Source organism: Scleropages formosus, chromosome 1 (assembly GCF_900964775.1).
Source record: "Scleropages formosus chromosome 1, fSclFor1.1, whole genome shotgun sequence".
In the NCBI taxonomy this organism is placed as follows: Eukaryota; Metazoa; Chordata; class Actinopteri; order Osteoglossiformes; family Osteoglossidae; genus Scleropages; species Scleropages formosus.
The window spans coordinates 49,199,694-49,213,151 of NC_041806.1; the positions used below are offsets into that span (position 1 = coordinate 49,199,694).

General features: G+C 45.2%; 1 protein-coding gene across 1 annotated transcript; it reads left to right on the top strand.

Annotated features, from left to right (window-relative positions):
- The first annotated feature begins 4,683 nt into the window (after positions 1–4,683).
- Positions 4,684–13,078, top strand: nr2e1 (nuclear receptor subfamily 2, group E, member 1). Its single transcript, XM_029256543.1, has 9 exons — positions 4,684–4,741; positions 7,960–8,105; positions 8,594–8,681; positions 9,026–9,273; positions 9,856–10,002; positions 10,101–10,197; positions 10,328–10,477; positions 10,877–10,982; positions 12,153–13,078. The coding sequence occupies exons 1-9, from the start codon at positions 4,684–4,686 to the stop codon at positions 12,313–12,315; spliced, it is 1,203 nt and encodes a 400-aa protein (XP_029112376.1). The 3' UTR covers positions 12,316–13,078.
- Positions 13,079–13,458: the final 380 nt, after the last annotated feature.

Consider the following 13,458-nt stretch of genomic DNA (forward strand, 5'->3'; position numbering starts at 1 on the left):
GGAGCAAAGAGTGGACTGACAGAGGAGGATATTAACAGATACGGAAGCGAATGTTATTAAAAGCCCAATGACGAAAAATCTGCTCCCATGTGACGGCGGTGTGTGTTGTCTGATCATTGAAGAATGGTATGCATATGTCTACCAGCTGCATTATCTTGCAAACGCAGCCTTTGATAAACATTTATTGCATAGCAAACATATAAAAATACATTAAATACAAAAAAAATACATTAAATGCATTAAAAAATATGCGAGAAAATCAGAATAAATGTGGAGTTTACCGACACAGACATGCTGCCATAATTGTAAAATTGCACAAAGGATGAACAACACGTGTAAAATTGTCCAATAATTGTAATTGCTGAGGGTTCTGGAGTTAATCGTGAAATCGGTGATAGATTTTCATTAATTCTGGAATAACATTAAGAATTCGGAACGCAATCTGTTCCGCGAGCGTTTGAGCCACAATCACGTTTTACTTTAACAGCAGCGTAAACTCTGCTGAATCGGTAAGGTGCAGCCGCTCAGACGCAGAAGCAACTGGGCCGAAGGGCGCACCTGTCCACCTGTCCACCTGCCTCACCTGGGGAACGGGGCTTCACCGGGAAACACCGATAGCCGCACCACTACATTGTTCTTTCATGCCTCTCTATGCAAATGTGTGACACTTTCAAGGTTCGAGTGGCAGTGGGACTGAGTAGAACCCCCCCACCCTGGGTTTTGTACTGTATATGACTAGAATGCAGAATATACTATATACACTATATACACATAACACCTTCATTCTAGGTAATTTACCTCATTAAATAATCCGTTTTTGTAATAAGTTACAAATTGACATAGCTGAGTAATTTTCACTGTGCCAGTTCATGGTAAATACTATGGTCGTGTTTTGGTTTGTCATCTAAAATTGGTTTCAGTTTTAATATAGCTCAAAGTTCAGAAAATTGTTACAGTGAAAAGCATTACGAGGTATTTCGCCAGATAGAAGCGTAGAGCCGCTGCCTTTGAATCCAAAGGTTGCAGGTTTAAGTCTCGCCTCTGGCTGTAGTACCCTCGCGCAAGGTACTTACCATAAATTTTTCTAGTGAAATTACCCAGCTGTGTAAATGGGTAAATCACTGTAAATAATTTAACTTTGCAAGTCACTAGGAAAAAAAGTGTCACATAAATATACACACACACACACACATTTTCAGAACCGCTTGTCCCAAACGGGGTCACGGGGGAACCGGAGCCTACCCGGTAACACAGGGCGTAAGGCCGGAGGGGGAGGGAACACACCCAGGACGGGACGCCAGTCCGCCGCAAGGCACCCCAAGCGGGACTTGAACCCCAGACCCACCGGAGAGCAAGACTGTGGTCCAACCCACTGCGCCACCGCACCCCCACCACATAAATATAATGCATCCTTATAGTCGTAGCAAAGATTTGTACATATCCTTCCCCCTAAATAAATCAAGTTACATTGGCATTATTTAGCTATTCCTGACTGGACAAATAATGAAGAAAACTGAAAGTGGCCAGAAGCTGGTGAACACTGGATATTCTTATAGGATGAATCAGTCAGCAAGTGACATTTAAGGGGTTGGCATGTTTTTAGATACAGTAATTGAAAATGAGTATTAATTTTATTATGTATAAAGTAGTTTAATTTCAACTGAAAAAGAAAAGATGTGAAAGTGCTACACTGTGATGGGTTCACGCCCCATCCAGGGTGTGCGCCATGACCATGGACAGATGGATGGATGGAAGTATTTTTTCTTATAATTTTCTCTGAGCATTTTATAGAGCATGAAGATTATTTTGTATGTTTTAACTCATTGTAACTTAGTATTAAAAGTGGCTTTGGAGTTATGAACACAACAAACTGAACTGATTTCTGGCCCCAGTCAGCTCTGTAAGTTGGAAAGTCAGAAGAAGTCAAATATAAATTATTTCTTGTGTCAGTACTGCTGATGTCTTATGAATCTGTATGTTGCAATGTGTTATATTTATTATACGCACACACATACACACGTTGTCTGAAGCCACTGGTCCCGAGGGGGGTCGCAGCAAGCCGGAGCCTAACCCAGCAACGCAGGGCGCAAGGCTGGAGGGGGAGGGGATACACCCAGGACGGGACGCCAGTCCATCGTAAGGCACCCCAAGCGGGACTCGAACCCCAGACCTGCCAGAGAGCAGGACCCGGCCAAACCCGTTGCACCACCATGCCCCTCATAATATGTACAGTGATTTCCAAAATTCTGGCACCCATGAGAAAGATGGGGAAAAAAATAGATTAAAATAAGCGCGGATATGTTATTGCCAAAAAAATGCAGTGTAACTTCATTTTGCTGTTTAGGTGCAGCTGGTCACTGTCCATGATGGAAAGTCAGTGTTCAGGTGAGTCAAAGTCACACACAGATATAACTACCTGGGGACCAAGGCTATCGGAGAACTCAAATCACGGCTGATCACGCGTGGATCACGTCCTCCTCATTCCAGTCAGACTTGAGAACACACCTTAAAGCCAAACGTAGCTCTGTAACTGTAAATTCGGAGGACTGTCAAGGTCAAAGTGTCCAGAGATGAATGCAGGTGGACGCACTGAGCTGGACGCACTGATCCACATCACTTGAGCAGTATCATCGCCAATTACTGACATCACTGACCCACATGACCAGACCTATGTCACTGATCCACGACAGTGATCCACTGCTCTTTGTGTGTGTGTGTGTATATATAGAAAATATATACTTTTTATATACACTGTACAATATACTATATATACACCATGTCTACATTAACTTTATACAAATTAAAGACATATTGATACATAAACGGATGGTTTAGTTTGATATAAATTAGGCCTCCGTGTGTCATTTCATCCTCACTGGCATGGGGCCACCAAACTCTCTCCACTATAAATGACTTCTCCATGCAATCGTACCAATATGGGCTCTCGTCCCACACAAATATACAATACAGACATAATTAATTAAACACCTCTGTGTCGGAAAGCCGAGAAGCACTTTAGACCGCGTGCAAGGCAACAAGGATCACCTGCGGGCTTACCGATCATCACTTGCGGGCTCATAACACACCTCCGCACTCATCGCACACCAACCATGTCCCTGTTGTCACACACAGTCCCACTAAGCTAAATGGTGTTGACACACTCACGGCCCTCAGAGGGCTCGCATCCCACTTGTTTGTCTGTTTACAAGAGTGGCGGATCTCATTAGGATCCAGTGGACACCCGCAGGGACACAATGACACCCCTCCCCTGGCAGAAAAGTGACCTTGCAATCAAAATGTCCCACAAAAAATCTAACATCAGGGGTTTTAAAGGCAGGGAGCGAGAGCTGCGTTTAACTTTTTTTACACACCACACAGACACCTGCCGAAGCATTAGCTACAGCAACTGCGTCACTGGTTCTGAGCTCAGAGCACCGCACTATGTTTTTTTTACTACTTATCTGGATTATTACTCTCTGTTCTTGCAGTTCTGTCTATTTGTGCTTCATTTCTTTCGTCCTGTGTTTTTTTTTTTTTTTGGTGTACTTTCTGTAAACAGCGGCTCTGTGTCTTGTCACTATATATTCTGTCAATAACTGTTTGTGTTGTGTACTAGGATCAATAAAGTATCTATCTATCTATCTATCTATCTATCTATCATGAGTATTTTAGAAAAACAGAAAGAGAGAAAAAGTGATTTCAAAAAGTGATTAAAAACTCTTAAAGACTTTAAAACCATACTGAAAACTTTGAAAAAGAGACAAAAGGACTGTGCGTGAGTGTGTGTGTGAGAGAGAGAGTGTGTGTTATCTGTCCGTGACACGTGAAACACCGCTGCCATCCAAAGTAACTCCGGAGGAACGGACTGGGGGGGGGGGGGGGAGCGATGACGTCATGTCCAAACGGGGTAAAGGCAGAACCCGTGGGAGGTGGGGAGAGAGGGGGGGGGGGGCTCAGTGGACGAGCAAGTTCTCCTGTGCTCCCTCCCTCCCTCCCTTCACCCCCCCATCCCCACCCCCACCCTCCGCCCCCCCCCCCCCCCGTGCCTTCCACACACTCTCACACTCATTAATATTACCGAGCTCTAATCCGGCGGGGCGACTCGGCTGCGGAGCTGCGCCACTGTGGACGTGGGCTCCACGCGCTCGACGCGCCCTGCTCTGCTCCCCCGTGACACTTTCCTGCAAGTTTTGCCCCGCGAGGAACCAGCGTCACCAGCACCTTCTCCACCGGCACCTTCCCCACCGGCATCTCCAGCAACTTCTCCGCCAGCATCTCCACCTTCATCTCCATCATCATCCCCACCGGCATCTTCCTCCTCCTCCTCCTCCTCCTCCTCATCATCATCATCATCATCATCATCTCCGCCAGCATCTCCGCGCACGCGCCACCCGTCTCAGCTCTGGGACTCCGAAGCTCCAGAATTCCGCGAAAACCTGGAATTTCCCATCCTGGAGAAACATCTGAAACCTGCTGCTGAAAGTTTCCATCTTCTGGGCATAAAGCGGATTATTTCACTTTTTCTTTTTTTTATTCAGTTTTTCTCAGTTATTGTTACAGCGTCACAGCTCTGCAGCTGTACCCTACTCGCACATTTCCATATATATATATATATATTTTCACACCTTTCGCATGTAAATATATATATATATAGAGCGAGAGAGAGAAGCAGGAGCGCGCAGGATGAGCAAAGCGGCCGGATCAACAAGTGGCTGTTTAGACATGTTGAATGTGAAATCCAGTAAGTGACCATTTCCTCTCTTTTTTCTGGACGAGCACTCTTTGTCATCATGTGGTCCACAGAGGGACACGCCACTGACTTCGACAGGACAGTGCATCAGGACAACAGAAGTGGTTAAAGATCCACCTGCTCCAAACCTCAGGGCAGAGAGAGTTACTGTAACTACTGTAAAACGTCACCAGTTTAATTCTAGGACGCATTATTATTGGGGCCTTATTGCGATCAATAAGTGCTGATCAAAGCATAATCGGTAACATGATTGTAACATATTGCAGCCTGTAACACTGTAGCGGGGAAGCGCTCCGTCAGTCACCAATACTGACAATAACGGTAGTAATGACGGGTAAAACACTGTAAATCTCCTCGCGCTCGTCTCCCAGGTGTCACAGAGGACGGCGCACGTGCGTAATTAATATTTCCATAGCATATACAACATATAACATGGAACATGTGAAACTTCACGCGGATGCGAAGCGAAGGCAGGTGTGTGAAACACCGCTGGTGCGACATCAGTCATCGTTTTTTAAGGAAGGAAGTTGTCATTTCAAAGGGAAAATTGTACGCGCGCGCGGCGGTAAATTATTGGGGTGATGCGATAAAACGAGGTGGCATTTTGGTCGTAGAAAAGTTCCGTTTATGAACAGTAATTGTGTTGATATATGACATGAGCTGCGCGACGCTTCCGTGTCGTTCTTCTGCACCTTTCTGTCTCTTTCTGCTCTTAATTATTGGCTACAGTGACATTATCCCATAAATGGACTAATATATTATCTAATAAATCACAGGCTTTATCAATAGGCCGGAGGCAAGTATTTATGTAAAGAGTAGCCTACACTATATAATTGGCTATTATTTATAATAATCCTGTTGCACTTTTGAGCCTTTAGATCTACTCCGGATCGGATTAAAAAAAAAAATACATTTTGAATAAAAAATGAGCAAACTGGGTCCGTGAGGTTATGTAGTTTGAAATGACGCCGGTAAAATGAGTTTTTAAAGAAATGTGCAAGGCACAAACTCTTGGTTTAAAGTTAAAATCAATCAAAGGCAAACTCGTGTCTCAGCAGAACAAGGAAATCAAATAGAAAAATTAAACCTGGAAAAAATTAATAACAAATGTTCATCTCGTCCATGTGACTCTAAAATCGCACGAAATCACAATATGTCGCGCTGAATAATTGTTAATTTATAGGATACAGTAATACAGTTTAATCATGGACATTAAATATTTAAGAAGGTTTTAAATTGTCGCACGCATGTGAATTGTTGTGTTAATTATTATGTGCGACGTGTTACTTGTGCGTAAAATAACTGTTGCGATGCTCGTGTCACCTGTCACCTGCGGGTTGGGGTGGGGGGGCACCTGTCACCTCGTTACACATTCACACTGTTCGGCGCGAGAAGTGTTATTGCTCATTATTCCCTACATTTTAAATCATACTTAAGAGAAAGTAACATGTTTATTGTAGTTTCTGGGTGGTAACAGTAATCTGTAACCCCCCCACCCCCCACCCTGCTGCTTGATGGTCATTACAGTAACACAGTTTGTCATAAATCCATAAACCTTCATTCGATTGTGACACAAATTAAAACAAAAAAACACACTTTCACTAGTGGGCAAAAAAAAAAGAAAAAACTCTTTCGCTCATTTTAACCAGATGATCTGTCCGCTGAATATTTTTTACTGAAATATAAAAACTGACCCATGGACTCTTCACGTGCGTCGCTTAATAAGTCACGAAACCAATACATTTAATTATAAAAACTTTGATTTAATTCGTTTTGAACTATTAACGCAAACACTGCACAATCACATTAATTATAATTACACAATTCTGCCGATTGCGTATCTAGTCAAATCATTTAGAGTTTAACAGAAGCGTTACATTAAAATACGAAGTGCGGTGAAAAACGGGACGTTTTCAATACGTTTTCGTGCCACATTTAACGATCGAGTCTGTTTTTTTGAAGGCGATGGCGAGATTTACACGGTTTTAGGTACGAAATAGCGCGCGGGATTACGACTCTGAACTTTGCACGGGAGGGAAAAATGTTTCGCGCAAACTTCGTAATTCCGAGCGCGCGAGCGCGGCCCGCGCGGACACCCGTTCGGCGCTCTTTGCTCTTGAACTCTTTCACTCTCCTTTGAACTCCTCTCCGTCTCTCTCTCTCTTTCTCTCTCTTTCTCTCTCCCTCTCTCTGTCTGTCTGTCTCTCTCTCTCTCCCTCCGTCTTTCTCCTTCTTTCGTTCCATCCCGCTCTCCACCCCCCCCCCCCCCCCGTCCTTCCCGATGAGCCCCGGTCCGAATTCCCATGCTTCCCTTTTTGACGGGTCACTGGAGAATCAATGGCCAGGTGGCAATATGTCATTGTAATTACACAGATGGCTTTTAAAGAAGCCTCATACACATATTCATACTAATACGTGTAAATGATTTCAGACGTTTTATTTCATTAAAAAAAAAAACGAACGAAACGAAAAACTGATTTCATGCACTCCCCGGACGATTTATGCATATTTCCTTCGAACATGTTTGCGTTATTTTTCGACTGCTGCGTCCTTCTCCTCCTCCATCCTGCGGAGCCGCTGTGTGGATTAATTATTGACGCTTTACGAAGACGGTTTATAAAGACAATTTATCAAGACCGTTTGTAAACATAATTATTAATGCAGTTAACCAGGACAGTTTATATAAAAAAAAAAAAGTTTGTAGGCGCAGCTTACGAAGTTCATAAAAAGACCTTCTATGTTTTCCTACAGTATAGTTTATGAAAACAGTGTATAGTTTTCGAATAGAATACTGTGTTTAAAACTACCTTATGAATACGACTTACGCCGGTTTATTACAATACAGTCTATAAAGGCAGTTCATGAAAATTGTTGACAGTTTGTCGGGATGGAGGCCGTTAGATATGTGTGTGTGTGTGTGCGCGCGCGCGCGCGCGCCATGGCTTTTCAAACTTTCCGCACGCGGTCCCGGTTCCGAATTTACAGACCGCTCACTCCGGACACATTTATTGCACTGCTCAATTTCTAGGTGTTTCGATAATAAGAGAAGAGTCATTTATTAGTAACTTTATGGGAAGCGATCGACGATCGTTTGAATCAATCAATCAGTGCTCTCAACTTTCGATGACTGCAGTTATAATTCGCGGCAGAAACGTGTCTCGCTTACATGCTGTTCTCGTGCCTTTTCTTTATTTCTCTTTTCATTGAAGGTCGGATTCTGGACATTCCGTGCAAGGTGTGCGGCGACAGGAGCTCCGGGAAACACTACGGGGTTTATGCCTGCGACGGCTGTTCGGGCTTCTTCAAGAGGAGCATCCGGAGGAACAGGACGTACGTGTGTAAATCGGGCAACCAGGTACGGCAATGAACCACCTGTAACTTATTACACTTAATATTACAGCTGATTTCAGACACACACACAGACACTCATTTCCGTGACAGGGGTTTGTTTGGCCTTTAATAAGAAAATTTTAGGAGGATATAACCTATGAGCAAAAAGAAAGTGGTGAACAACATTATTATTTTTATTCTTATTATTATTCTTATTATTATTATTATTATTATTATTATTATATCCAGTCAACTATATTAAATCCCACATTTTTTTTTTTTTTGCAGGAATTTAAAAAGGGGGGGGGGGTTGTGTTGTCGCACTGTTGACAGGACTTTCATGCATGAGCACAGACCATAATACTGCCACCACACACCGGCTCCCAGCGACCATGAAACACGTGCACGGAGGGAATTTACTACATACGTGTAAATACTGATCGCATGTCCAGTGTTTTTTTTTTTTTTCTTCTCTTTTTTACATCTTTTTCATCATGTGTCCGTTGTCTCCAGGGGGGGTGTCCCGTGGACAAAACGCACAGGAATCAGTGCCGGGCGTGTCGACTGAAAAAATGTCTCGAAGTGAACATGAACAAAGACGGTAAGTTATAATCATAACTCCTCCACACCATTATTGTCGTTTTATAATTATAGTAAAGTAAAGCTTTTGCTGTCAGGTTCGGGGGGGAGGGGGGTGGAGAGTGTCAGAGCGCAGCGAACTGTGTGCACCCTTCCTTCGCGATACGGTCCGAATTACTGAGATGCACAGGTGTGCACAGGTGTGTTCTTTTGCACTGAAATTATGTGCAGCGGTTATTAATGTCTCCTTTGGCGCGTGCGGTCCTCGCGCTCCCTGCGATGAACGCGTATTGAACGCGCGGTTCATTCGCACCTTGGTTCACGCGCCTCTACACCCCCTCCCCCTCCCCCTCCCCCTCCGGGCAGCCGTGCAGCACGAGCGCGGCCCTCGGACCTCCACCATCCGCAAGCAGGTGGCGCTCTACTTCCGGGGTCACAAGGAGGCGAACGGCTCCGCCGCCCCGTTCCCGGCCTCGTCCATCCCGGGTCCGCCCTTCTTCACCGCCGTCACGCAGCTGGAGCCGCACGGCCTCGAGCTGAGCGCCGTCACGAGCGCGGTCACGAGCACGCCGGAGCGCCAGGCCGTCGTGAGCCTCGCGCAGCCCACGCCCAAGGTGCGCGCGCGCCCACCTTAACATCTTACTCACTTTATTATTTATTGATTTATTTTTTTTTTTAATTTATTTATTTATTTGGAAGACTGCTTTCACACCTCTGAAGGTGGCTGGAACAGCTGGTAGTGTGGCGGTTAATGCTATTGCCTTTGGACCCAAAGGTTGCAGGTTTGAGTCTTACCTCTGTAGTACCCTTGAGCAAAGTACTTACCCTAAAAAAAAGTGCTCTGGTAAAATTACCCACTTGTATAAATGGGTAAATAATTGTAACTTGCTTTAGAGAGAAGTGTCAGGTAAATGAAGTTTCTCTGATACAATCCCACCTTATGCATTTTTGATAAAGGTTCAAATCCCACTTCCTGCTGTGCTGTAGTACCCCACATCAGTACTGTGGGTCCATACAGCAGAACTGACCCTGCTGCACTAATGGGTAAATCAGTGTAGAAATGTACCTCGCCAGCCAAATAAATAAAGAAATGTTCCCTGGAGGACACGCACAGCTGCGGACGCGCCCACCCGAGCACAGTCTGCCTCCTGCTCATCCCCTTCGCCGTCCCTCTCGATTTGTCCCTCCCGCCCCAGTACCCCCACGAGGTGAGCGGGACCCCCATGTACCTGTACGAGGTGGCGACCGAGTCCGTGTGCGAGTCGGCCGCTCGCCTTCTCTTCATGAGCATCAAATGGGCCAAGAGCGTCCCGGCCTTCTCCACGCTGCCCTTACCTGACCAGGTGAGAGAAACGTGCCGCGCCCGTGCGTACGCCCCCCGCGCGCGCTCTCGGCTTCCCGCGATGGCGATGACTGAGGGTGATGGCGACGTTTGTTGCAGTTGATCCTGTTAGAAGATTCCTGGAGGGAGCTCTTTGTCCTGGGCATTGCACAGTGGGCCATCCCAGTGGACCCCAACACCCTCCTCGCTGTGTCTGGTGCGTATTTCTAGCAGGAAAGAAACGGAAAAACGACGACCTTCTGGGAGCGAGACATTAGAGGCATATGACGACACCCAGAACATTTCCATCGGTGAACAGCGATGCGACTTTTTTCTCGACTCCCAAGGTCTCAACGCTGAGAACACGGAATCTCAGCGCCTCAGCAAGATCATCTCTGAGATCCAGGCCCTCCAGGAGGTCGTGACCCGCTTCCGACAGCTGCGTCTGGACGCGACTGAGTTTGCGTGTCTCAAGTGCATCGTCACCTTCAAAGCAGGTAGGGCACAAAAACGGGCGCTGCGCCAAGACACGCCCACAGAAAGACACACCCACAGAAAGACACGCCCCCAACAAAGACACGCCCCCAAAAACCCTGAAAAGGAAAAACAGAAGTGCTGTTCCACCATTTACTGCGAGACTCATGCACATTACTAGGTACTAACTAGCGTTTCTGTTACAAACTGTGATGGACCATTTTACTCCAGAAATCACCTGGAGAATTTTTTAAAATTTTTTTTTCCCTATTTCACACCTATGTAAAGTGCACTTTTGGAAAAATCCTCCCCCATGGACATGCGTCACCTACACTTAGGTGATGCCAAATCACATTTCGTTACACGCTCTGTGGCACGGTGGGAAAATGTAAAAAACGCTGTAACGTGTGACTATTTGCCAGTGCCCCCCCACAGCGGGTCGGAGCTGAGGACCTTCCGTAATGCTGCAGCTGTGGCCGCCCTGCAAGACGAGGCGCAGCTCACACTCAACAGCTACATTCACACCAGGTGAGTCGGTCTGCGTGTTGGGATTTAATAAGAGATCAAATGTGTCTTAATAACATTGGAAAAAAAATGTTTAAAAGATTGAAAATCTGAAGTTTTATCAAGTACCCAGGTTACCGATTTATTAATAGTCATAAACACGCTGTCCTTTTTAAAAAAATTATTAGGGTTATGTACCTTAAATATATTATCATTAACCTTTCTTTAGCTGACACTTATCTCGCGTAACAAGTATAATTTGATCCTAAAAATCACCTCGAAAGAGGATTTTTTTTTTAAACAAAAAACCAACTTTAAACTAAAAGAAAAAATAATTTTCATCCATTTTTCATTAACAATAATCCGGAATATCAAACACTATCTAATGGAGCGATTCTCTCCTAATGTAATTATTGTAATCACTTCTAACACTCATAACCTCTCTGCTGAGCTGTTTGCAAATTTATAGTGAATCACCCTGAGTTTTAAACGGATAGGTAAGGCTTTCCTTTGCCTCTTCAACATTTTTTTGTAGCATTTTCCTTTATTTGTTTTTTGTTTTAGTGCTTATTATGATGATTGACTTGTAAACTATAAAAGTCAGGGGATTTAGAGGTGCTTACAAGGGAACACACGGCTATGAGATGATGGATCATCGCGGGAAGCCGCTCGTCTCGTGTGGTGCTCAGCATCACCAAAGCTCATTCCGAATTGAAACTTCTGTTCCTGTGAGGTGTTTCTCGTGAGTTGAAAGCTCACTATGAAAACCCATAGTGCATAAGAGCAGGGAACACTGTAAAGTGTTTGGTTTGTACACTAAGCGACTTACAACGATATACCCATTTAAGTAGCTGGGTAGATTTTACTCAGTTCTGGGTAGGTGCCTTGACCAACAGCAATACAGCAGGAGTGGGGTTCGAATCCGAGTCCTAAAGGATGTGAGGTGACGGGTGTAATTGCCGTGCCACCCGCTGCCCCTTATAAAGTGAAACATAAAACAGAACGGTATCCAAAATTAATAAATGTCTTTTTTCAATTGTGCAATAAAAGAAGGATCCTTGGGTTTGAAACCTGCAACCTTCTGGCTAGGAATCAGCTGGCTGTGGGACAGCAGTGGGTGGCTCTCAGGGTTGAAAGATTGCATCTGTGTGTGTGTGTGTGTGTGTGTGTGTGTGTGTGTGCACGTGTCCCCAGGTACCCCACACAGCCCTGTCGTTTCGGGAAGCTGCTCCTGCTCCTGCCTGCCCTGCGATCCGTCAGCCCGTCCACCATAGAGGAGGTGTTCTTCAAGAAGACCATTGGGAACGTTCCCATCACCAGGCTTCTCTCCGACATGTACAAATCCAGTGACATATAAAAAAAAAAAATAATTAATAGTAAAGACTCATGCGCGGAGCTCACCGTGAGCTCGTCCTGAAAAACAATCACCTAAAGAGAGCCGAGCCGAGACACCCAAAGAACCGTGACCCCGGATCCAGGCGAAGACGCTGACGACCACGAGGGGACGCTGCGGAAGGACAGCCTGGACCAGCCGAGTCTTATTTAACGGAAAATTACCCCAAAACGACCGATGAAAAATACTTCCTAAAAGAAACTGTTTAAAGTCAGTAAGAAATGTGATTAAGGTGCACTTATTGTTTACACTTAACGAGTACCTTCTATTTGACCCTAAAGTGAGCGCGGTCTTCAAGAGCGTACAACCCGTTGGCTGTTTTTGGCGGGAGAAGTTAATAAAGAGGGTTTCGGAGACCAATGAGCTTTACGGGCAGCGGCCGTCGGCGCAGCACCACGACAGCAGAGGAAACCAAAAAAACAGGAGGAGCGGCGAGGGGGCAGCGGAGGGAACGGGACGAGTCGCCATCCTACGTGCGCTGCTGCAACCAAAGGCCACGTGCATGGCCACGCGATGACACGCATCCCCCAGGGACGCCACGGGCCCCCCCCCAGGGCCCCGCAGCAGCACCACCGCGTGTCCTTCAGAGACCTTTGGCTTTTCTTTGGTTGAACTGCTTATTTGGGAGAAGGAAATGAAGCTATGAAGAAACTTTAGGCTGCTGTGGGCAACATAGATTTTACATTTTAAAAGTTACACATAGGCTTTGACGTTGTGTGTGTGAACGCGTGGGTGACAACAGTAAAAGACGACTTGGTGACGTAGACACTAACAGAACTTTAAGCACTTGGAGCTCTTTTTGTAGGATGTAAATATATTTTTTTTGTTGTACAGAGTGCAGTGTAAATCTGTGAAAGTTGTACTGATAAATATTATTAGAATAAATAATATTGAATTATTGCTTTTGCTTTTTTAATTTCCTTTTGATCATTAATGCCTTTTGGTTGGCTGTTTTCTTACTGTACCAACCTTATTGAGGAATAATAATAATGCTTGAGCCACTAATGACAGAGTACCTAGGCCCCGCAGTAAAACACTCCCACCGCACTGGATGCATCTCCAGCACAACGACCACAACCTTGGAAAAACTTACGAGAACAATACGCA

Coding starts and splice junctions, on each gene's coding strand:
- nr2e1 (XM_029256543.1), top strand. CDS start 4,684: ATGAGCAAAGCGGCCGGATCAACAAGTGGCTGTTTAGACATGTTGAAT. Junction 8,106..8,593: donor TGTGTAAATCGGGCAACCAG/GTACGGCAATGA, acceptor CGTTGTCTCCAG/GGGGGGTGTCCCGTGGACAA. Junction 10,003..10,100: donor CGCTGCCCTTACCTGACCAG/GTGAGAGAAACG, acceptor CGTTTGTTGCAG/TTGATCCTGTTAGAAGATTC.